We start from the raw sequence: 26,543 nt of genomic DNA, 5'->3' as shown, positions 1-26,543 counted from the left end.
ACAAATGCCAGTTCCATCGAATGTAAAGTCCGCCTTAATAAACAAGAAATAAGCTGCCTTATAAAGCAGCTGCAGCTGAAGGTTTTAGACCAGGTGCTTGTGACAATAGGATGTCCACTTACAGCTAACCACTACATTTGATACTATGCTGGATAAAAACACTGATGTCTCACTCTATCTTAACGTGATCACTCTCCATTTTATGCTTTCTTCATATCGACTGCACACCCTTCATGTTGAGGTTGACAGCTAAATTTATAGGTTCTGCATCTGAAATCATTTAAGAGCGTTACATTGACTGTCTAGAAAAACAACATGCAAGGGGCGATGGGAAAAGGGTTTCTATAGTTTTTGTAATACATATTGTGTATTCCACATTTGCACTCAACTGCTGAAAACTTAAGTTGAAGGAGACCAGGTTTATTTTGAAAGTAAGAACCAGAAGACAACGTTTTAAAACACATACCCTTGTCAGAAGGAAGTTACTGGTTGCACCCGCCCGTCGCCACCGCGTTTCGTCATGTGCTTGCCCTGCACATCACACAGCGATACGATAAGCAGCTCTACAGCCGGTCTATGGACAGTGAGTTTGCAGGCGCGGAGAGACATGGACAAGAGGACACACTTAACTGATGACTAATTCGTGGACCCTCAGCGTCTTCTTGTGAGAGGGAAAACAGATGCTGAAAACTTGATCAAAGACCCAGATCTGACAGATTATCTCTAATCCCCTCATTGAGGAATCACTCGAAACCTGGTTGCCAGTTATCATTGCGCGTTTTGGCATTCTTGTTAACGCGAGGACAGATGTTGTTTCCTACCTGTTTTTGATCTTTTAACATAATTTTCGATCAATTTTGACAAGCTCCATGTCACAGAGTCGAACAGGAATAGAGTTCCCCGCTGGATTTAAAAGTTTTTAATCGAAATACTCATCAACACCAAACTTCTCTTTACACGGCAGGAAACTACACGGAGATGGCGCAAAGGGTAACTCTAAGATGCTTTTTGAATTGCCATTATTTAAATGGGTAAATGGTTACTCCTGCTAATCACAGATGCGTTTACATGCTTCAAACCAACGTAATTAACCTATGGTAATTTAAAGTCCACACCGTATTTTTCACAAGTGTGGACTTTAACGCAAAAAGAGCTGATCAGCGACTGTTTTTGCACTATACTGATACACAGTATAAACTGTACCTGGGGTACGAGGTCTAATACCTGACTACGAGAAACAAAATGGTGGAGTATTGTTGTTTACCTTTACATCTAAACCTTTTTTTTTTTCTTTTCATGCATTTAGATGAAAAGTTTCCTCAACTTGTCCGTGCTCTAATGCTATCCTCAACTTTCATCCCAGTATGAGGAGCTCGGTCATTACGGAGGCGCGATGGATGGAGTCGGAGTTCCTGCCTCAATGTATGGAGACCCTCATGCCCCTCGGCCCTTGCCCCAGGTTCACCACCTGAACCACGGGCCTCCCCCACACCCGACGCAGCACTATGGAGCCCACGCGCCGCACAATATCCTACCGAACAGCATGGGCAGCGCCGTGAACGACGTGCTGAAGAGAGACAAGGATCAAATCTATGGGTGTGGATATACCAAAATCACCACCACCACCACCAACAACAACAATAATAATAATGATAATAATGATAATAATTCGGTATTTTTCGTATGGGGATGTAAAAACAATTGTAAATTAAATAGGGTTTTTTTTAAATTTTAATTAATGCTTGGCTCAGTTCAGCTGTTAAGCAGAAAGACAGAATGATTTTTCACATACATTTTGCATAGGCGTAAAATAAATGAATTTCATTTCCCCTTTACAACCAATGCTATACTGTGCTCTTGACAGTGATTTTTGTAATGTTGATGCATTTCTATTTTTTTTCTTTTTTCTTCTGCTGGAAATAAGATGAAACTACTTTTCTTATAGTCCAGTATGATCGAGAATTGACACAAATCTCTAAGCAGAATGCGTTGGAAACGAAATATATATCCTTTCCGGACGGCGCATTTGTTTTCTATCGCAGTACACACATGTTTTGCACAAATTAAACTCGCCAAGTTGTATGTAAAATCCTATCTGCCGGTGCTGTGATGTATAGACTAAAGTTCATGCCTGACAATGATTATACAATCACACGGGCCCACTTTCGCCTGTGTTGCAGCCACCCTTTATTTCCTCTATTGGCTCTGGTGTTCGAGAAGTGTGAGCTGGCTACCTGCACGCCCAGAGAGCCTGGGGTGGCGGGAGGAGACGTGTGCTCCTCCGACTCCTTCAATGAAGATATAGCCGTGTTTGCTAAACAGGTAGGACGGCGCACAGTTATAGGGAGCTGCACATAGTGGAACTAAAGCAGCCTTGAATGACACAAGACAAAACATCTTCAGTACTGCAGCCGAATGTGTATCCCACCAAAACATGTCTTGAGTCAAATAACTACGTTATAATTTAATCTCTATGATGAATTGTTGAAACACTATAGCCCAATTTATTTTATTCCTTTTGAAGTTAAAAACTGAATCAGTTGGGAAGCATCAACGGACGCCTTTCATTTCCTTTCTTTCAGATGCGCGCAGAAAAACCTTTGTTTTCTTCCAACCCAGAGCTGGATAATCTGGTGAGCACTCTCTTCTCTTTCCTTCGCTCTCCTTTGATTCTCAGCTGTTTTCTGCCCCGTGTTCCTCTCTGCGCACAGCGGGATGTTACAGATTTGCTCGGGGCAACCTCGTGCCTTCAGGACATATTTAGAGTGTCGTTACAAAATAGAACTAATATTTGTACGGTGTAAATGAGCAAAAACACATAGTGATCAATAGCATCACACATCGAGCGTGTCTAAAACCATGTCGTGTTCTGTTATCAGATATTTTAATTTGGATTTTTAAAGAATACAAATAATTCTGATTTTTAGATGATTCAAGCGATTCAAGTTCTACGGTTTCATCTCTTGGAGCTAGAGAAGGTGAATATTGTCGCTCTGATTATCCACACTTTTGAAGGCACAACCATTTGATTTGTTTGTTTGAATTCACATTTTATTATTATGGTGCTCAATTGAAATTCGGAGAATTAGTTAATTAAATAAATAAATAAATTGGTTTCACAGGTTCATGAGTTATGTGATAACTTCTGCCACCGGTACATCAGCTGCCTCAAAGGCAAAATGCCCATCGACCTCGTCATAGAGGAACGAGACGTCTGCAAGTCGGACTTCGATGACCTCTCGGGATCTTCCACCAACCTCGCGGATCATGTGAGTCACTCTGCTTGCTATAAATTCATGGAAAGGCTTCCGATAGTTGCCTCTTTTTTTCCCTCCCAAATCTGAAGGTCGTGATCATTTTCTCTGATGACCAGAAGACCCTTTTTCCTAAGTATTAAGTGCCACTCACCGTAATATTTTATAATTCGTATAAGTCGTTGTTGATAGGACACAGCCAAATTGCAAATTGGAGTCCATTCAAGGGCTCAATAAAATTAAGTGCTCTTGAGAAGAAGGTAGGTTTCAAATTGCTACAAAGATTTTGTTGGATTCCTTGCCTGAAAGTGTTGTTTTGCCTTTTAGGGTTTCTGACAAGGGCCCTTCCTTTAATGTAAAAATATTATCTTTACTGATAGTGCAAGAGTGAAACTGAAAGGATGTCAGGCTTGGATTTCATTTTAAAAATCTAATAAAACATGCTAAAAGTTTATATTGGGTGTTGTTTGCTGTTTGATGCTGTGTCAAGCAACAATACATGTTCATTTATGTGTGTGTGTGTGTGTGTGTGTGTATAAGGTAATGTAATGCCATGCAACGCCTGATGCATAATGTGCTACTGTCTCCGAGGTACAAAAAGCAGAGTTGTAATGCATGTTAACCACTAAGGCTGGCATGATTTGCATTTTATTCACAGGGATTTAAAAAGAAAGAAAGAAAGAAAGAAAGAAAAAAGTTCACAGGTGTTTTTGTGTGTAAAACAAAACAAAACAGAACAAAAAAAACTAATTCAAACATTTTTATATTGACTCCTAGCATTTGAATCGATTAAAGTTAACAAAATCTAGCTATACAATTCTATTCAATCTGGTTCTAATTCCACTGTGTTTTATAAAGTCCAAAGCCTAAGCAGTCCTCTACCAGGAAATTTTAGTGCACTTCATTCTTCCATCTGCTGACAAGTTTAATGGAGATGTCAAATTCCTTTCCCAGCAGGAGTTAGCACTGCCCACAGTGCCAAAACTTTTACCAAATAGTTTGCTCATCAGGATATTACTGGGTTTGATTGGCCAACCAACTCACCTGACTGGAACCCCATAAACCCAGATGGGATATTGTCAAGAGGAAAATGAGAAACACCCAACCCAAAAATACAGATGAACTAAAGACTGCTATCAAATCAACCTGGGCTTCAATAATACCTCAGCAGTAACATGGGATGATCTTCACCATTTGTTTTAAAGGAGCCGCAATCAATTATTCAGTGCATAAATTGACATACTTTTCAGAAATTTCCAATTCTGTATTGTATTTTTTATTTTTTTGATTGACCTCAGGAAATGTCCTAATAATTTGAGATACCTGATTGCCATGAGCTATAAGCTAAATACAACAAAATTAAAACAGAAAAAGGCTTGTGTGGGTTTGAGTGTGTGTGTGCGTGTGTGTGTGTGTGTGTGTGTGTGTGTGTGTGTGTGCCCCTTTCCACAGGGGACAAGGGCTCAATGATTTGATCAGTGCAACTTAAACGCTTTGAGTTTCACAGTCAACTGATCTCACTCTAATACTTATGGGACAGTCATGTTAGCCAGTACTCTCCACCACCATCAAAAGATGGTGTTCCATCTCTCCAATAGAGGTCAAAAATTTTACAACATATTAATGTGTAGAAATAACATTGAAACATCATGGAACATGCACATTTCATGCATTTGTAATTGACACCAGACATAGACAATACTGTAACCCTCACACTGGTACAATATTAAGAAACCTTCACAGTTAGCATAAGCAATACACAAACTGTGTGTTTATGTATTTACTGGAGAGAAACATGTTAAGAGTTGACAGGGAAGAAATCACATGATTGGAATCAAAACAAGAAGATCCCTGGTTCATGTCCTGGCCTGGGCCTGGGATCTTACTGTGTGGAGTTTGCATGTTCTCCCTGTGCAGTGTGAGTTCTCATCGGATGTTCCAGTTTACTCCTACAATCCAAAAACATGCTGAGGTTAATTGGTGATTCTAAATTGTCTGTAGGTGTGAATGTGAGTGTGCTTGGTTGCCTTTCTCTAAGTGTAGCCCTGTGATAGACTGCTGACCTGTCCAGGGTGTCCCCTGCCTTCGCCCTGAGTCAGCTGGGATGGGCTCCAGCACCCCCATGACCCTAGTGAGGATTAAGCGGTGTATAGACAATGGATGGATAGATGAATCAAAACAGGGAGTTTAGGAATCAGTCAGTGCTTTAAACATGAAAACACAGCTGTTCAATCCTAAAATTAGCCCCCAAAACCAAAGTCAAATTTGTCAAATTTCCTTTCTGTGCAAGAGTAGCAAATAGACTAAAATGTACCTAAAAAGTTAGAGTATCTGTTAATCCACTGGCAGTGGTTGTAACTCCTCCTTAAACTGCTCTAGTTTCTTTTCACAGGAACTAATGCAGTAGTTAAATCCCATAATTTCATTAAACAATGCCTATACTTTTCTGGCAACACAGAACCACTCCACTCTCATTTGGTCCTTCTAATATAGAAGGGTGCTATAACATAAAGCTTGTGTACAATTTGTTAAGTAAATTTCGATAAGTATTTTAACCTTATGTTTGCTGCTGGTGGTCATTTGGTGTAGGGATGGAAAGGAATGGATGCAAGTATGAGGCACAGAACTACTGTACAAGGTAAATAGGCATCAATGTTTGGTTCAGTTCTCTTCATCTGTGTATGAATCTAATAAACAAGCTGCTCCTGTCTGTACACTCAGCTCCATTCCTGTTAATTGGGTTTTAACAGATGGGCAGTAGGAAGCAAGCCTATTATCTTGATAAACATGAAAACACATGACACCTCTTTAAGTAGCTGTGTGTATGGAGGAGTTGTAATTATGGTGGGGCTGGATAAGAAAAGAGGGTCCATCATTGAGAGGACTCATTCACACTGCGCCATTGTCCCTGTGCTTCTTGTTGTCATCTGCCAAGCTCTTCATCTGATCACCATCCGGCAAACAGCTGACGCAGAGAGGCTGAAGAGGGAGATCTGCTGTTAGTTTAGTCTTATGTCTTTCTGAGTGGCCAGGCTGGTCAGCCCAATAAATACAGCAATTCTCCTCAACACTGGTCACAGAAACACCTCAGAGGGCCCAAGTGCTGCAGAGCTGCTAAACTGCCGTGTAAACTCTTGCTTCTACTCTTTCTGTAGCTTTACTTTAACCTTTCTATAAGAAAGAATGGCAATTTTGTTCTTGTCTCACATTTTTGACAACTTGGTTGCTGCCTTGCTATGCTAATAATGCCAACACACTGTCTTTGTGTCTTCGGAAAACTACATAATGGACCTCAAACTGGACCTTACTGGACCGTCCTCATCTGTTTCTCTTCTCTCGCCTTTTGCTCCATTTCCCTATCTCTTGTTCCCTGGTGTGTGAACCTCTCCTTGACCTCTCAGAACCCAGCGTCCTGGAGAGACATGGATGACACCCATTCCACACCCTCTGTAGGCACCCCAGGACCATCCAGCGGGGGACATGTCTCGCAGAGTGGTGACAATACCAGTGAACTCGGTAAGAGTGCTTGCAGTAACTTCTGGATTCTCCTTCATATCAAAGCTTTGACTTCTCTGCTTTCTGAGGCATGAGCTGTGCTACCTGGTGCCTTGGGGGGATCCTTTCAAGAAAGCTGATAGGCTTAGTTTATAAAAAAAAAACCAAAACAGACAATCTAAGTTAACGGAGGACTGTTCGTGCAGGCATTATCTGTATTTAACTTTAACATCTTGTTTGAAATCATTTGTTGAAAGGAATATTTTTACATTTATTTATTTATCAAAGTATGCAGTACATGCATATTTGTATCTAGAGTAGAATCATACACATGGTCAAAATGCATTAGGAGACAGATTGTAGGTAATACTGATTACACTCGAGCCATTCCCTCTATAATTTCAGCAATGTGGGTGTGGTCTGTATGAAAAAAATTTGTCAGTAATTGGGACATTTAAGTCTGACCATTTTTTACACCAACAAAATCAATAACTAGATTTTTAAAAAGTCATTACTCCTCTAGCAGAAAAAATGACACTGCAGAGTGCATTTTGAAACTGCATTGAAACATTTAGACTCTTGTGATGTAATTGTATTGTACCAATCATGGTTTGATTTAAGTATTTGTGGAAAATCAAAAGTAACACACTGCTAGTTCAGCCGGAAGTAAGGGATGCCGTCAAGCTGAAGAAGGAGTCCTACCTGTCATTTTTGGCTTGTGGGACTCCTGAGGCAGCTGACAGGTATGGGCAGGCCAAGTGTGCGGCAGTCACAGAGGCAAAAACTCGGTCTGGGAAGAGTTCAGGGAGACCATGGAGGAGGACTATCGGTCAGCCTCGAAGAAATTCCGGCGCCTCAGGAGGGGAAAGCAGCTCTCCACCAACACTGTCGGCAGTGCGGGTGGGGACCTCCTGACCTCGACTGAGGAGGTCGTCGGGCAGTGGAAGGAATACTTCGAGGGTCTCCTCAATCCCACCGTCAAGTCTTCCGAAGAGGAAGCAGAGACTGTGGACTCAGAGGCAGACTCATCCATCAAAGCTCCGGGGGTGGATGAGATCCGTCCTAAATACCTGTCTCTGGATGTTGTGGGACTGTCCTGGTTGACACGTCTCTGCAACATCGTATGGCAGTCAGGGACAGTGTCTCTGGATTGGCAGACCAGGGTGGTGGTCCCTCTGTTTAAGAAGGGGGACCGGAGGGTGTGTTCCAACTACAAAGGGATCACACTCCTCAGTCTCCCCGGTAAGGTCTATTCCAGGGCACTGGAGAGGAGGAGTCGAACTTCGGATTCAGGAGGAGCAGTCTGGTTTTTGTCCCAGTCGCAGTACACTCGACCAACTCTATACCCTCCATCGGGTGCTCGAGGGCTCATGGGAGTTCGCCACACAAGTCCACATGTGTTTTGTGGATCTGGAGAAGGTGTTCGACCGTGTTCCTTGTGACGTCCTGTGGGGGGGTGCTTCAGGAATATGGAGTCTGGGGCCCTCTGTTAAGGGCTGTCCGTTCCCTTTACGAATGCAGCAGGAGCATGGGTCGCATTGCCAGTAGTAAGTCAGACCTGTTCCCAGTGTGCATTGGCCTCCGCCAGGGCTGCCCTTTGTCACCGGTTCTGTTCATTGTTTTTATGGACAGAATTTCTTGCCGCAGCCAGGGGGAGGAAGGGGTTCGGTTTGAGAACCACAGAATTTCATCTCTGCTGTTTGCAAATGAGGTTGTTCTGTTGGCTTCATCAGATCAGGACCTTCAGCGTGCACTGGGGTGGTTTGCAGCTGAGTGTGAGGCGAGTGGGATGAGGATCAGCACCTCCAAATCTGAGAACACGGTTCTCGACCGGAACATGGTGGCTTGCCCTCTCCGAGTTGGTGGAGAGTCCTTGCCTCAAGTGGAGGAGTTCAAGTATGTCGGGGTCTTGTTCACTAGTGAGGGGCGGATGGCGCGTGAGATTGACAGACGGATCAGTGCAGCATCTGCAGTGTTGCAGTTGCTGTACCGGACCATCGTGGTGAAGAGAGAGCTGAGCAAAGGGGCAAAGCTCTCGATTTACCGGTCAATCTATGTTCCTACTCTCACCTATGGTCATGAGATTTGGGTAATGACCGAAAGAACAAGATCGCAGATACAAGTTGCCAAAATGAGTTTCCCTCCGCAGGGTGCCTGGGCGCTCCCTTAGAGATAGGGTGAGGAGCTCAGTCACACGGGAGGAGCTCGGAGTAGAGCCGCTGCTCCTCCACGTCAAAAGGAGCCAGCTGAGGTGGCTCGGGCATCTTTTTCGGATGCCTCCTGGACGCCTCCCTGGGGAGGTGTTCTGGGCGCGTCCCACCGGGAGGAGGCCTCAGGGAAGACCCAGGACATGCTGGAGAGGTTATGCCTCTCGACTGGCCTGGGAATGCCTAGGGGTCCCCCCGGAAGAGCTGGAGGAGGTGTGTGCGGATCGGGAAGTCTGGGCGGCTTTGCTAAGGCTGCTGCCTCCGCGAACCGACTCTGGATAAAGCAGAAGAAGATGGATGGATGGATGGACACTGCTAGTTTTGGCCTTATATGGGAAAATAAAGTACACACACTTAAATATCTATGTGTATGTATGTGTGTGCTCAAGTGAAAAATGGTCTGCATTTTTATAGCAATTTTTTGCTGCGCTTTACAATGTGTTTCTCATTCACACCCACATGGTGACAGGGCTGCCATGCAAGGTGCTCACAGACCTTTCTCTAGAGTGGACAACCCCACTCCACCACTTGAGCCACAGCTGCCTGTGTGTGTATACATTTTAAATACTAGGATGTTAAACATAAATTGAACACTGTGGAATTTCATTTAAACTGAATTCAAGTTATACAAAAAAGACAAACATTTTTCATTTTCCCTTGCAGTTTTGCCCCCTTCAACATGAACCATCCTTCAACAGCCAGTGTGGGTTCTTAGTTACTAGCCAGTTATCATTGATAACCAAGTCTTCTGAGTCTTCTATACTTGCTTGCTTTTGTTGTCTGCTGCTGTCTCTCTGATGCCATCCAGCCCTGATCCTTCTTGCGTCACTGTTGTGTCCTGCCCTTATTGTGATTTCTGATGTGCTAATTGGAGGCTATAAAAGCTTTATGGCTTGTTTTTGATTCCCTCCCCTTTGGCTGCAGTAAAAATAGAATCGACATTATAGCAACTTTCAATCCCCAGCCCACGAGGCAGCAATGAGCAGAGCATTAAAGAAACAATGAGAGGATGCTTTGCAAAACAAGTGAAACTCAGAAGATTAGGAGACAATGTGAAATAGATGAAGTATCTTACTTGGACTGTACACATAAGACTTTTGAGAATCATCTTGGCTTCTGAACTTCACTGAGAAAGTCACATTTGTGTTGTGTTAAATCTTAATTAACCTATTTATTTTTTAGAAGTTGTGTGTAGAGGCGAGCTGAGAAAGGCTGCAGTGTAATTAGCTTCTTTCCTTTGGGCTTTTTTAAAACAACAGAAGGGGGAAACCCTATGGTCTGTGCCCTTTCGACCTGGGAGAGAATGCATAGAGGATGGGGGGTGCAGAATGCACCCTGTAGGGATGTAAGGGCAGGACACTCTATGGTTAGGAACAAAGGGAAAAGAGGGCAGAATGATCAGAGCTGTGGTTGCATGCTGCAGAATCTGTTATATGCTACCTGCTGCTTCTCCAATGCCAGCGAAAAGTCAATCACACAACCTGAAAGGATAGACAGGACAGTTGGAGTGAATAATGATTATCACATTTGTAAAAGGTAGATGGCCTCCACTGAGTTGTAAAAATGTTGTCATCCGGATATCATCACATGCTTAAAATGACTAATTGAAACAGTCTTTTATTTTTTTAACAAGGTATGCATTCATATCTATACTGAGTAGGTATGGATGCAATGACCACAGTGATTTAAAAAAAAAATTTCATCTTGAAATCTCAAGTATCCAAATGATTATGTTCATATGCTATTTTGGATTGGTGGTTATAGACGAAGGGATTTTTTACTGAATTGAACATTTAATGTTAGGCATTTACAGTAATCAGTGTTGCATATTTTTACACTCACAAATTCTGTGCCTTTACCTAGTATCACCTCCAAATCCCCAAAACATTTTGAGTTACGCTAACAGGCCAGTTTTTTCCCCCTGTAACCCAGAGCATTTGCTGTTCTTATACTGCACCAAAACCAGAAGTCATAAAAGTATAATATTTGAAAACTGTCACTGTGTTTCATCTCATGCCTCAACACAGCAATACCTGTTTCCACATAAATCCATGTAACTGTGCTTCCGTCACTGTAGTGGGATGCCACGGAAACCTTTTAAAATCCACTATCATTTGGGAATAATAAAGTGGCGGTGATGTGGCTCTCAGCCCTGGCTAACCACATGTAATGGATCCATCCACTATGTGGCTAGTGGTTTAGCTCATGGCTGCCTGCTCCTTTATAAGCTTCCAGATTTTGGTTGTTGCCTTGTACTGTGTGATTTGCAAATAGAGCTGTCTTTGATAGCTCAAACCTCAGGGAGACTGCTGTTGACCATCGCTAAAGAGACTGAGTTATCCCAGGATTGTTTGGAAAGGGGCAGCTTAAAAAGTCCATCACAAAGACCCAAATAAAACAATAGGCAGCAGGAGTGGCTTGCAAAGATCCTGGCCACATTCACAAATGGAATGTAAGGAACAGGATGTGTTGCCTCTTTTTTTTTTTTTTCACACATCCAGAGCCTAGAGACAGGAGATTAATGCCACTTTAGCACCTCTCACTTTGTTGACATTAAAAAGGGAGGAAAAAGACAGTAAGATTAGAAAGGGTAGGCCAGAGAGAAAGGGGTATGGACAATGCTGGATATGGAGTGAAATAAAAGCATGTATTTTTGTATTGATTTAAAAATTACATTTTTTTCACTTTTATTTATTTGCTTTAAAATGGTAAAGAAGTAGGGCGCCCCTATAGCTCACCGAGTTGAGCGGGTGACCCATAAATAGGGCCTATAGTTCCCTGACGAGCGGTCGTGGGTTTGTCTCCCCTTTGCTGCAGGTCTCTCCCCATTCTTCTCCCCCCTTCCTTTCTAGCTCAACTGCTCTAAATAAAGGCAAATAGCCCCAAAATATATGTATATTGAAAAAAATAAATAAATAAAAATGTATTTTATGTACTGATAACTGGTAGGGGTTATGCTGTTTTATTTTTATAGGGTCTGTTCACTTAGATTACAAAAAATCACAATATACACACTTTAGTCATCTGTGTACCTTTAAAACTAAAAAAAAACAAAAAAAACCTGAGAGGTGAAATGTCTTCACGAATCTAAAAGAGAAGACTAGCTGCTTTCTACTGAAGCTCCTAGAATTACCATGACCTCCATAACTGAGAATTTACAGTCTTAGTTTCATCTGTGTACCTTGACCAAATTAAGAATCAGTTACAGACCCTTTTACCTACAATGTGGTGAATCACTTAAATTTAAGTGGTCACCTTCACTACCTTCAAAAAGTTCTCTAACGTCCCAAGAAACTTTAATTTTACAGACAGTTGCATGTGCAGCTTCTTAGCTGATTTTTCCAACTGATCCCGTCACTGCCATGTGACAGTGCCAGTGTGAAAACAGTTCCACTTTCCAGTCAGTTTCTAATCATTATGTTGATGTAGAGGATTCTCAGTTTCTTTCCTTGTTGGAAATGTTCTAGACAAGTCTCGTGCTGTGTATCACATCTAATAAGGGGAGGAATCGTGAGGTGTCACTGATGATGGATCAGGCCCTGCTGAACTCATTAGATGAGCCTTGCTTGCTTTGCATCACTGATGGGGGTGCGACAATCAGTTCTGCTAGCTGTTCCACACTTTGTCTTATGGACACATCACCCAGCAGCTTTGTTTTGTAGTGGACCAGCTGCTGAGCCACAGAGAGCAGAGGAGGAGATGTAAGAGAAACAAAAGCATAATAGACAAGAAAAGACAAAGTTAGGAAGGATTAGACTGACCTAAACATAGATACATATAAAATGGTATGAGCCTACAGCTGGACAGATTTGAGAATAAAATAGAGGCACAGGTAGAGGTGGGTAAAAAGGATAGGCAGACTTCTCTTCATATCTCAGGGGGATGTCTTTTTGTGTGTTTTTCATTTTAGCCCCAGGGCAATACTCCAGCCATCCCTGCAGTAATGCCCAGCGCTCCATCTTCTATTTTTCCCCCTTCAGCCTACCCCCCGCAGTGTCACGCATGCAGACATGGCAGGCAAGGAGGTGAGGGGTTGAGACAGAGGCAGGGGTAGTGGTGGTGGTGGCGGTGGGGGGCATAGGAGATTTGCACGGGTGTATGACTTAGAGACTTCACTGTCACACACTGTTTAGATTGGCCAAGTTGCCGAGGAACAGTCAGAAGCGATTAGTGTAGCAAAGGATCTGCCCTGCGGCTTTCCCCTCTCCAGAGCAGAAGAAGGAAGGATGAGGAGACTAGAAGAGAGGAGGTGGATCAGGGTGAAATGTTGAGGATAAAGGGTGGAGGGGAGAGCGCCATGCCTTCCTTAGACATTAAGCTGAGCAAGTGTTTCTTTTTTCTTTCTTTCTTTCTTTCTTTCTTTCTTTCTTTCTTTCTTTCTTTCTTTTTTTAAAGATATGTAGTGCTTGCATCAGTTACAATGAATTATTTTCCCTGCATTATTTTTAATTATTTATATTACTTTTACTAAAATACTCAATAACTGCATTCCCATTTAGGTTCTCTTCATTTATTAGGTCAGCTTTGTTAAGGGAGGTTAAAGCTTAATTGTTTTATTTAGTTTTGCTGTAGAGATTGATGTGCAGCAGACATTACTCCTGAAGATTTTTTCACAATGCTCAAACAAATATGCAACTGAAGTTACATTGCCAACATCATTTTTGTATACATTTTCTGATGCAAATATATGCACTTACATCAATATGTAGCTCGTTCAAATGATTACATTGCCATTATTTATTTCACCTTAGTCTGAGTGGTTGGTTTGATATAATATATATATATTTTTAGAAATGTTTAGCATTGCATTCTGGTAGAGAAAAGTTTAAGAAGTTGAGCCGCCAACTCTTCTTCATGTAGTGCTTTTACATAAAAAAGATTTAAACTTGTTGGTTACCTATGACGAAAAAAAGTAACTTGACCAAAAGACTGTATGAGAGATGTAGGACAACAAAACAAAGTAAAGAGTAGAGGACATACAGTACGACCTCTGTATGCTGTGACTCAGAACTGGACACCATCCATCAAAACTCCCACAACCCCCAGAGCCTCCAACCTTAGAACACATATTGTCAATATTTATTAGCTGGACAATTTATGCATGAATATGGCTCATATAGGCGTGTTTGATTGATGCATCCCTAAAAACAAAAAGACATGCTAGGGCAAATCTTAAGAAAAGTAGGGTTCCTGTCCCGCCTCGGGGGAGGAGTCTCTCAGATGCATTATTCACATGCCCTCCAGGCAGGCTTTCAAGGCTTCTCTGCCCTCAGGGCAAGAAAAATAACCACCACTGTTAAAAGTAAATCATCTTGGCTGATGCACAATTAATGGCAGAGAGGGAGAGGGAGCAGAGTGCCCCTTGTGATGTGAGATGGAGTGAGCTAGCTTGCAGGGGCGGAAATCTCAACTTATAGGAAGTCTCCTGCCCCTATTCAACGTCAGCTTCCTGCTGAAATCAAACGGATGCTGCTACTGCCAGGATTCAGAACCTAATATGACGCTGTGCTACATATAGTCCAAAATAGTGCAGGGTGCTGGTGATGGAAGGAGTAAGGAGGGATCAGTCAGTGAACGCAAGGGTGATAGCTTCACGCCCTAACGAGCCACCCACATTCAACCCCCTCATTCTGCCTCAGTACCCTAAAGGAACATCTCGCTTCTGACTTAAAGAAGGGTTTCATGTCATTGTGTTTGTACTTCGTTCACAGTATAGACTTCAGTTTTTGCTTTTTCCTTCTTCTTTTAGGAAATGATGAGTCTTATTTCAAATAGAGGTCACGTATAAATAAGAGTATATAGCACTATGACAGCAGTTTGAACGCTCATTATTTCATGTCAGGCACTCGACTCCCGCAGTCATTACCACATGTCAAATGTGTGGCTCAGATTGAATTAATAGCTCTTGGTTTTATTGAGCTCCCACACTACAAACTCCTCTTCATTATCCAGTGTGCAGGGAGTCAAGCAGAGGTGAGAGCAAGAATCTTGTGCTGCTGTGCCACAGAGGAATGTAGACTTCTTCTGTTTGCCCTTTTCTGGCACGTTTTTGTGAAGGAGGGTGAAGGAGACAGGGTTACATTAAAGATTTCTCATAACATGCCTCCTCTTGTCTCTGATTGCAGGAGATGGCATTGACAACAGTCTGGCATCACCGGGCACAGGAGACGAGGATGACCAGGATAAGAAAAGGCAGAAGAAACGAGGCATCTTCCCCAAAGTGGCCACTAATATAATGAGAGCGTGGTTATTCCAGCACCTTACGGTAAATTAATCTACCCCAGATCCTTGTCCAGACAAACCACATCCAGATGTGGCTTTTTAAAAATCTATTATTTTTCTTTTCTGTAAGAGTAATCCTATGGTAATTTCACAATTTAATAATTTCCTTTTTTAATTGTAATAAATGGAGCAAAGACTCATGTCTTAAGGCCCATTTTGAAATTGCAGTTTAGAGGTTGTACAGAAATCAACATCAGAAGCCTTCCATTCAGAAGCAGCAGTACTGGTTCTTTCTGTAGGAGGGCTGTGCAAGTCCCTATGAGTGGAGCATAGCCTTTTATCTAAGGTCCAAAAGATACTACTGTCACCTCCTTTCTACCTCTGATGTGCTTAGATGTGCTATAACCTCTAAAGTGTTTTGTTTGTGAAAGGCCCACACAGTTCCTGTACTCATAGTAATCCCCTCCTTTCCAAAGACCACCTTCAGATTTTCCAGATAAAAAAGGAGGATAACTGAATTATCCCCTCTGTTCCCCATTCCCTGTCAGGCCTAATTTGTTAAGCAGAAGTGTTTACCATGGCAGGATGTGCCTATGAAAAGTGTGCAAGGGGAATTTGGCCTCTGAAAAGCCTTTTGCAACACCCAAGCGATCAAGCATTGAGCATCAGTCGTTGAGATTGTGAAAAGAGCAGGATTATGCTTTGTCAGACTTTGCAGTGTGAGGCCCACAGTTGGAAGCCCTGTGTGTGTGTGTGTGTGTGCGTGTGTGTGTGTGTGTGTGTGGCGGGGTAGCGGTACCCTCCGCTCCGTTTTTGTCGTCTATTCTGAAGACCCTTACAAGATCCCTCTCTTAGGAGAAAACAGCTGTGAAAGGTTTAGATTCATTATATTATTCATTATCAGCCCATTAGCCTGTTCGTAACTGTTAGTTTCCATGCAACCCTGCATCTATCCACATTTAAACATTGATGTCCGTGTTTTAGTTTGTAGAGCAACCTTGGAACCTGCTGAAGATTACAAGTGTCATATATGAGCCACATGAAATTTAACATGGACTAAATTCAGTATCGCAGACACAGAATGACCAAAATCTTTTATACACACATAGAGCCACGCGCACAGCTATTCTGCTCATTGTTACTTGTTGGCATTTACACCAACACTAAGCAGAAAGTCCATCCAAAAAGTCCAAAATCCATCCAGTGATATTCCATTGTGTTTTGGTGTTAGTTGTGACTGAATATTGAGAAAAATAGCTTCTTCTTTTTTTTTTTTTTTAAACTTTTTGAAGGTATTTAATGACTGGACACAATTATTTCAGGGGACATGCATTCGACCCTCCTATTCTGTAGGGAAATATATGTTGAATAAATAAATTGCTAACTCACTGACTCTGTGTCATTAGTGATCAAGCACAAAAATCCTAGTTTCACACAGTGCCTATAAAAAGTATGAATGCCCTTGGACATTTTCTGCTTTTAATGGCTTTCAAGTCGAATCATGGTCAATATAGATGGGCTTTTTTGACAAGAATTTACTAAAAAGACAAAAACTCAAACAACTTTCAATTACCTTAAAGACCCAGTCTGGTGAAGATCAAGTTTTTTTTTTTGTTTTTTGTTTTTTGTTTACCTTGTTAACATGACCATACAGTGTATCTGGAATGCCAGAAATATCACCAAAGCAAGCAATCAATGTCATGGTGGAACATTATCACTCAGAAATTGCAGCGTACTGATGACAGTTTAAAAAACATGGATTCTGAGTTCTGGGGTTTTATACCTCACAAACCTAAGGAACAAATCCTGTTGTCTTGCAGTGTGTTGCTTTCCCCATCAATAGTTTTCCTTCGAATTGGTTTCTGAGTCAAACTTGTATAGGTGAACCCCGGTATTACAACTTGACATTGTGTAGCGGAGCAGTTTTACAGTGTTTGAACACAGTCATGGATTAGCCACTGTGCTCGAGCATCAGCAATTTGGGATGGGTGAGTGGAGAAACAGGAAGGGACTTCAAAGATTTGCACATTCTAGGGAAAACAGTGGTGTAGGAATAACAATAAGTGTGCTTCAATGCTTATGCATTGACACACTTAACAATAATATGGGATATGGCACTTTTGAAGACACTGAGAGATGCAGCTTTTGCAGCTGGTTGCACTAACAGGTTGATACTTTTACTTTACGTTCTTTTTTATATTCAAACCCTTCTCTCGCTCTCTCTCTCGCTTCTATGTGTATGCAATTTCTTGTGTTTGAGCTTGTTTGTACACTTGTGCTTTTATGAATGTTTGCAGTTCTAAATATATATGTATGTCTGTGTGTGTGTGTGTGTGCGCGTTGGTATGTCCAAATTATGTAGACTTTTTATCTGTTTACATACTTACTTACAACACTCCCAGTGTCACCATAATTCAAACAGAGTAGCAGCACTCAGGAGGCCGCCATTAACCACCTCTTGCTTTTTCTTGGTATGTCCCCACAACTCGGTAAACCTGACTTTTTGTGCTTGTGTGTGCATGCATGCGCACGCGTCTGCGTGCACTTAAGGCTGAAAGGCACTTCAAAAATGAAGTGCTTGGAAGCTCATCCTTCACTGATGACCACAGGAGGCAGCTACTGGCCTGACAGCAGCAGAATAGAGACAGGCCCGTGACCCTGCTTTCAGTACAGGGGTCACCGCTGTCTGCCATCTGCCACTCTCCTTCCACTGTCTCACACACAGAGGACAGGGGACAGGGGATGGACCAAGGAAGGGAGAGTTGGGGGGGATGATGGGGCTTGGTTTCATCGAGGCCCCAATCAAAAGACACCGTTGTGCCTCTTTCTGTTTCACCCATTCATTTGTCAAGCAATGTCAAATAATGTCAAATATTGTGATACGCCACATGCTTTCAGCCTGACGTGTTTGGGGTGGGGGCAAACTCTGGTCAGCATCCATTTTACTAGAGCTGGCTTGTGCATGGGCTGTAAGGTGGTGCGGTGGTTAGCATCATTGCCGCGCAGCAAGAAGGTTGCTGGTTTGCGTCTTGGTGATGACATCCGGAATCTTTCTGCGTGGAGTTTGCATTTTCTCCCCATGCAGCATGGGTTCTCTCCGGGTTCTCCGGCTTCCTCCCACACAGTCCAAAAACATGTTGAGGTTAATTGGTGATTCTAGATTGTCCATAGGTGTGAATGTGATTGTGCTTGGTTGTCTGTCTCTAAGTGTAGCCCTGTGATAGACTGGCGACCTGTCCAGGGTGTCCCCTGCCTTCGCCCTAAGTCAGCTGGGACAGACTCCAGGCGCTTCGTGACCCTAGTGAGGATTAAGCGGTGTATAGATAATGGATGAATGGATGGCTTGTGCATCCACTTCCAGGAATTGATTTGTATGAGAGAAACAGGGTGAGAATGTTATCATCGTTCCTGAATAGGGATTTTTCCTTGAAGTACCAAATTGCCCCTATATGCTTTATATCAATTAAAGCTGTCTTTGGTTAAAGCATTGACTTTTGCTTTTCTTTAGTTATTGTTTTTTTCTTTTTGTTCTCGCAGCACCCATACCCCTCGGAAGAACAAAAAAAGCAGCTAGCACAAGACACAGGTCTCACCATTCTTCAAGTGAACAACTGGTAAGTCACTGCCAAACTGGATTTACACCATAATATACCATCTAACTGCTGTCATAGCAGCCCACACAACTGATGTCTGCGGTCTGTGAAATACATTTTAGACATAAATTTTACTCTACTTTAGAGCACATATTCTGTCTTTATATTAGCCCTGGTTAGTAAGAGAGTTGCCACTTACTTAAAAACAAGAACACATCAATTCTATAAACGTATTACAGAATTCCACAATACAGGCATCTCTGGCATCTATCAAAAATAAATATTCAACAAATCCCTTGTATCTCAAAATGCCTGCTTATGGTCATCAAATTTAGCCTTTTTTAATTGTCAAAATACCACAGCTCATCTTTGCACTACATGTATATGGTATATAGGGTTAGGGTTAGGGTTGTATATGGTAACTACAGTGCTCCTTTCACCACTGGCACCACTGTTGCCTTAATTTTCTACATCCTTTGATATTTTTCGAGCTTCTAGGGTTCCTTCTTCCTGATGTTGCTGTCATTTGGGATCGATACATCTATCACTATAACATTTTCTTCTGTTTATTGATTACCACAATGTCTGATTGAATAGCCACCACCAGTTTATCAGTCTGAATTTGGATGGGGATGTTAGCTCAGCCATTCTTTATCAACTTTGGAGGTGTCTTTAATTTTGATCCTCGGACGTCCAGTCCATATTCAGTGCAGATGTTTCTGTACACAATGCCAGCTACGTGGGTATGGCGCTCCATGTATGCTGAACTAGCATTCATCTTACATTGCACTGTCATGTCATGTGCTGAACTGTCTTAGGAGCATCTGTACACAGCCTTAATGTTTCTCTATGTTTTCTTGATATCAGCCACTTCTTCTATATGTCAGTGGTACATACCATGTAGGGGCTTGTCCTTCCATGATGGTCCTTCTTCTTTATCTTCCTCCTCATTATCAGATTTCTGCTGCCTGAGATATTCCAATAGCAGGTCATCACTGGGGGACATCTGCCTGATATATTTCTGGATCTTTGTTTATTTCATCCTGGATAGTGGGCTTGACACTCACTAGTCCTCGGCCTCCGTCCTTCCGCTTAGTGTACAGTGCTGGACTTAAGGTGAAACCCTTCAAGCATCGTAAGGAGCTTAATTGTCTTGATATCAGTGGCCTCTATCTCTTCCTTCCAGGGGGTAGTGGGGTATCTGATGACTGGCAGGGCGTATGTGTTAATGGCTCATGTCTTGTCTTGGTCCGGAATGATCTGCTCTCGGTACAATTTATAGTTACAAAAATTTTATTAAGTTACCTGTGCTGTTGTTTAATGTGCCAATGTGAGCAACTCTCTCTCTTTGGAGACACACACATGAATCCTGCTGCTGTCTGATGCTGCAGGTATGAAACAAGCTCAAAGCCAATAGTTTTATATAGCAGGAAGAACGTAACATCTTGTGAGGAAAAACACTTGGATTACATTAATTATTGGTGAGTATCATTGTTCTTTGTGTTGTTTGTGTATGTCTTCATTGCAGAAAGGCTTTATTGTTGTGGACATATAATTTTATTGTCTCAAATTTGAAATTGTAGAGCAAAGTGCATGAAAAAGGTGTGTTGTGATTTTGGCACAGAAACTGTGCATTAAGCCTCTCTCTGATGTTGTTGGTCAAATATTGATGCTGGAGTGTGGAAAAATTCTGTGTTTTAAACACATCACACAGCTCACAGTAATTCTGCATGTGTATTCATTCATGCGAAGGTTCAGTTCACACATGTGCCGTCTTCAAATTGATGCAGAAATGTTAATAGGTCCGACCTAGTAAGGTTGCCGGCTTTTACAGATAAGCGACCAGTACACGTTTACACGTGCAGCCAACCCGTTTAGTTGCCATCTGATTAACAGAACAGAGTGTATATTTGAAAGTGGTAATTGAGATTTTCATTAAGACCCTCAGTGTCCTGTTGTTGTTGTACATATCCAAGCACTCCAGTATCCATGTGTATGACACTGAGTCGTACACTGTCTTTGTAAGTGTTCTTTCTGGTCTTACAGTATTGAGTGACTGCTCTGTCTACCAGTAGCAGGTGCTTGGTTTTCCAGGTGTTACCAATTCCTTTCTGGGCGCTGCTCATGTATTTAAACACATGCCCACTTATCGTAGCCACTATGATGGCCAACACAAGCTTCCATGTGTGCAAAGGCAGGTTTTTGGCAGGGGCCTGGTGCTGTCTCTGACTTCATTCTTGACATTTTTTCCTGGATGGCTGCTATTATGATGGTCCTTGGGTCTTGTTCTTGAAATTACTGCAGTCTGCTTTCAGTGTCTGTCAGTCACTAAGCAGTGGTTTTATACAATGCCGTGCTTGGTAATCCTTTCTTCATCACACCTTTCTGTGGCTTTGATAGCTAGCTAACTTCCCTCCTCATTGCCTTGATCTTGAGTCAGTTCTCTGCATTTATCTGTATGACTGGTTTGCTCATATAGTACCATTCGGTAGTTCATGGATGTCTACACACACACACACACACACGCACACACGCACACACACGCACACACACACACACACACACACACACACACACACACACACACACACACACACACACACAATATATATATATATATAGAGTACAACTAAATGCAGTCTTTGTATATCCAAATTTGTTATAGTGACTATGGTGACTCTAAGCCTGTATAGAGGGAATCAACACTGTGGTAAAACAACGGAAGATTTAAAAGAGGAGACATTCCTGTTTTTCCTCACAGTGTCATTTTAGATTAATGGCAAGATGAATTTAAAGCATGGCCAGGCTAAGCTGCCTTTGTGGACATCTTAGTAAGAGATAGGACCAACCACACATTCTGGATTTAGTTTTAGACTAAATTTGTGAAATAAAATTCAACTAGCAGCCTGCATAGGTGCAATTTTGGATTAATTAAGATGACATTGTCTTATCATGCTAGTCTTCACGGAAGAGTTTGCTTTTGAGTCTATCAGATTTCCAAAACACCTAATTACATAGCCACCCATCTCTAATCCATAAACAAAGAAAACCACAGGCTTAAGTCAAAATTCTACCAAATCCAGATATCAAAGCATGAAAACTCACCATACCACCAGGTTGCTGGATTATCAATAGCAAAATATTGGTATAACAGTTAAGCACTTCCCAGCCTGAGGCCATAGGGCTATACCCAAATCCATACATTTTTTAAACTGTGCGAATTTCTGCTAATAATCTAGATTATGTCAATAGGAAAAAATACAACAGCTAATTAGTGAGATCCTTGGAGACACACAGTGGGGTTCCAGTTTTTGTCTTTATGCAATTTAATTAACTTTTTGTGTGATACTTTTTTTTTTGTTCATCAAGGAGTTAATTTCGTTTATTTATTTTTACCTTCCAGGTTTATCAATGCAAGGAGGAGAATAGTCCAGCCTATGATTGACCAGTCCAACAGAGCAGGTAAAGGTGCAGTTTGTTTAGTGTTCAGTGTACGAAATACTTTCTTCTCTTCAAAATACCAATCAAGTAAATCGAAATGTAAACCATGAAAGGAGACAAGATGAAAACTGCATTAAATATGAAACAGATTGTGTCCAAAGTCCTAAGAGACTTGAGTCTTTAATAGGAGTGGTGGCAGTAGGCAGATTCACCATGACAGTCTTGTTTTTGCTGTCCTTTCACAGTAAGTCAGGGTACAACTTACAGTCCAGATGGCCAGCCAATGGGAGGCTTCGTCCTTGACGGGCAACAGCACATGGGTCTCCGGCCAGGAGGTGACCAAGATCTTATTTACATTTACCAAACATCAAGGGCAAAATACTGCTTTGTGTGTCTGTTTATCTAGTTGCACAATTTGAGTGATGACAAATGCATACTGAACGCTGAACAGAATCCTTTCAATTATTAATTATATGAACCTTTGAAATCAAAGTGACCTATTTGTGCATATAATTACGTTGGTGATGATGATATTGATGGTGATAATGATGACAGTACATTTCAGCATTTACATCCACTGGCAGCGTTCAGTTCCAATGCAGGAAATAATAGGTTTTTTATGTTGCAAGGCAGAAAATCAGTATAAGTAGGGCAGGCTGGTGGATGAGCGTAAAATGCAGAGTGTAATGTATCCACAAGTGGATACATGTACATACATGTAAGCCAACCTACCTAAAGCTGACAGTGCAATTTTACATTGCTCTTCCTTATATACAGCTGTCAATGAGCAATTATAGACTGAACATGTTCTGTTTTGTTATGTTAAATGTATCTAAACAACAAGATGATGATGTGGCCAGTAGTTGTAAAGAATAATGGTCTCTGTAAAACTGAAGATTAGTGATTATGTTGTGACTGGTTTGTCATGTTGTTGGTCCTTAAAGGTTTTTTTACTTTGCATTCCAGGGCCAATAAGTGGTATGGGTATGAATATGGGCATGGATGGACAGTGGCACTACATGTAAATCCACTTCACTGAGGCAAGCCTTACAACAAGGTGAAGTTATAGCTGTCTTTCCCCTTAAAAGACTGCCTTTTCACACTAATTCTATTTGGTCTGGGTTAAAACATTTTCTTCCACAGCTCTATTTTCACACATTTACTCCTTTTTCTCCATCAATCTGTCCCCCTTTCCTCCATTTTTGTTTTACTCCATCACTGCTCTCTCTGCAATCTGATTAAGAGTTGGGGTAATACTACCCCTCCTCCCCCTCCAGCCTCCATCAGCTCCACACCACTGCTGACAGTTCTCAAATCAAGACATATTGCTTGCCGCAGGCATTCAAGCACAAAGAATTTTATTTAACACCCACTCGCCACTGCTCAATGAGCCACACTGTAATGACACTTACCTTGATTAATAGAGCTCTTTATATGTAAATAGGAGCTGCATTTGCTTTTTTCCCTTTTTTATCTGGGCCAATTTTTACCAGCACAGCCCCCTCTTCCCTGTCTTATTATTCCCCCCAGCTTTGTTAATGAAGTTCATACAGCAGATAGTAATCTGCTGTGGGATGCTTCATCTAAAATATACTCTCAATCTGAATAAATTCTACCTATAGATATTTTTGAGAATATTTTATACAATTATTTTTCATTGAATGATCATTTATTAGTTACAGTAATTAATTTTAAAGTCAAGTGTTCCTGCCTCCCCTAATTTGATCTGTGGCAACAGCATATGCTGAACATAGCAGTATATTTTCTCTTGACTGCAGGAATGATGAGAGCCATATTTGGAGTAAAATGACAATTTTCAAATGCTCGATAAAACCTAAGCCATAACATTTAGCCATTATCGAATACATGACTGAATCGTGACTATTTTATTCTCCTCTCTGCTGCAATAGCAATACAGCTGGCTCCAACATATCAAATAAAATCAAATCAAGTTTATTGTCATTTTGCTGTGCATTCACAGTAATACATGCGAGATGAGAGGACGTTTCTTGAGGATCCAATAACTTAAAGCAATTTAAATAAATAAAAAGTGTTTTCTGCCTAATAATGAACTACACATCTAAACTTTGCATGCTTGGGATTTCAAAATGCAATAGGAAAAATTTCAAAATCACATTTTTATGAGGTTTATGACAAAAGAAAAAAAATCAGAAAGTAATTTAACACAGATTCAGTTAAGTTCCAATAATTCCAATAGTTGTTCCTTGCACAATTTGAGTTAATTAAAAACATTATTCTGTTAGAAAATGCAGAATTCTAACATTAAAATCAAACCAAGTGTGCAATCTCATTCCAGAAGATATTTTTTCGGACAAAGACCCTTTTCCTATTTTTATTTCCTCATGTAAGATAAGACACAAGATTTAACAAATTTGTGTGTGTGTGTGTGTGTGTGTGTGTGTGTGTGTGTGTGTGTGTGTGTGTGTATGTATGTACATATGAATTCAACTATGAGTGTTTTATTTTTGGTTCGCCTTTGGTACTTTCTGAAATGCAAAAGACCACACAGTTGTTATAGTTGCATCTCTTTTGCAGTTTAAGGGGAAAATTTTTAACTGGAGTATGGTGAAGGCCAGTTGAGTTTTGGCCCAAGCCTAAATTTATGCGTGCTAAACCACTTTCCTGTATGTCTAGGTCTCCATGGTTGGCTCAGGGATCTTCTTCCATCTGACTGTGCAGCTCAGCACCAGAACTGCCACTGCAGCTGCCAAGTCACACCCACCTGACCATACATTGACTTGACCACTTCCACCTCACTTTGCCCAAGCCAGCACAGCACAAGCCTCGAGAGGATCACCATGGAAATGCCTAACCTCAGTGGTGGCCGGCAAACTTTGACTTACGTGAACTTGGTGTGAGCAGCTGCACAGAAAATACAAATACTTGGAACCATCAAGGACCACAGTGAAGCAAAGCAGAATGATACATCTTCTCAATTTATTAATTAATTAATGTATTTATTTATTTATATTTTTAATAATGTTTGTCTTTTTCTTCTGTGCTCAGCTTCACCCCCCAAAACTTAAATATTCCCATCCCCTCCAAATGAAACTGTATGAAGAAAATCACACACGCTGGCACACACACAACAACAACAACAAAAAAACGAACAAAAAAACAGTGAAATATGTTATTCAGAAATGTAAGGGCTGGTTGAGAGTTTTCATTGTTGCGCTGTACATATTTGTGCTTTTTGTTTGGTTGTTTCTTTCCATGTTTGCGCTTGTGATTACTAGAAGCTAAAGTGAACTTTAAGCATTGACATTTTTTAAAATTCCCAACTCAAAGCAAGTTTATAAGAAAAAGAAAAGAAAAAATGGTTGTTTCTATTCTCTGTGCACTACATCTCTTTATTCTGTTTTTACTCTTTGTGTTTTATACAGTTACTGAAACTGTTGAGGAAACAAGACTTGATGGAAGGTATAATCTCATTTGATTTAAGTATCTTAAATACCCCAACACAAGAAAACCTAAATAAGACTTAATTGAGAAAGACAAACAAAAGATGGAGCCTAAGTGTTTATTGTAAAGAGGGGACCAGCGTTATCATTTCAATTTACTTTTTTTTTTTGCTTTGAAAAATCAGACAGGAATGGTCAGTGTGGGGACTGGGGACGATGGTTTAAGCAGCAGCATTACTCGATGGAGCAGGTCACGTAGCCGGCTACAGTTCGAGACGGGATTGCAGTTGTCTCGCAGTATTCGTTTAATGGAGACAGAAATGGTGGATGCTGGGCTTCAAAATTTAAGGAAATCACGCCAAGTTGGAGACGCAGCGGCCCGTAGAATTTGGTAAAAGCTTTGGTCTATACGGTGTGTAATGCTGGGATGTGTTAGCGTGCGTGCGTGTGACAGAGAGAATTGTTTAACGGGGGGTAAACGGCAGAGTCACTTCGTTTATGAAAACGTGAATAAATCCCATCGTTATTAATGAGACACTCAAAATTTTTGATTTTTAAGGTTTTTGCCCACTGGTTTCATGGCTCTTTATCAGCACCACAAGAGAAAATACATGCATACAGAAACTACACATTTTAAATAAATAGATAGATCCACTGAACCAGTTACAGCTCATTCATCACTGTCAGCCAGTAACGATCCTTTGTGGTTTCTGTTGACAAGGAAAACAGCAGACAGAGCAGGCTGTTGGCGAGATGGAGAAGGTCTAACTGCACTTTTATGATTACTGATAAATATTAATCGATCGAAGTGATCACACGATTGAAAAGTTAAAATCCTAAGGATTTCACTTTAGCGATTCAGAATTATTATTATTATTATTATTATTATTATTATTATTATTATTATTA

General features: G+C 41.2%; 1 protein-coding gene across 1 annotated transcript; it reads left to right on the top strand.

The window, feature by feature from the left end:
• Window positions 1-721: 721 nt before the first annotated feature.
• Window positions 722-25,047, top strand: meis2b (Meis homeobox 2b). Its single transcript, XM_008279512.1, has 13 exons — window positions 722-990; window positions 1,364-1,596; window positions 2,181-2,322; window positions 2,583-2,633; window positions 2,928-2,978; window positions 3,123-3,269; window positions 6,656-6,770; window positions 15,082-15,221; window positions 18,716-18,792; window positions 22,175-22,233; window positions 22,458-22,547; window positions 23,179-23,269; window positions 24,868-25,047. The coding sequence occupies exons 1-12, from the start codon at window positions 979-981 to the stop codon at window positions 23,235-23,237; spliced, it is 1,176 nt and encodes a 391-aa protein (XP_008277734.1). The 5' UTR covers window positions 722-978; the 3' UTR covers window positions 23,238-23,269; window positions 24,868-25,047.
• The last annotated feature ends 1,496 nt before the right edge of the window (window positions 25,048-26,543 follow it).

The sequence above is a fragment of the Stegastes partitus genome, unplaced genomic scaffold (genome assembly GCF_000690725.1).
Source record: "Stegastes partitus isolate 25-593 unplaced genomic scaffold, Stegastes_partitus-1.0.2 Scaffold161, whole genome shotgun sequence".
Classification (NCBI taxonomy): domain Eukaryota; kingdom Metazoa; phylum Chordata; class Actinopteri; family Pomacentridae; genus Stegastes; species Stegastes partitus.
Note: the sequence above shows the minus strand (reverse complement) of the source record. Positions and strands in the feature narration are given on the sequence as shown.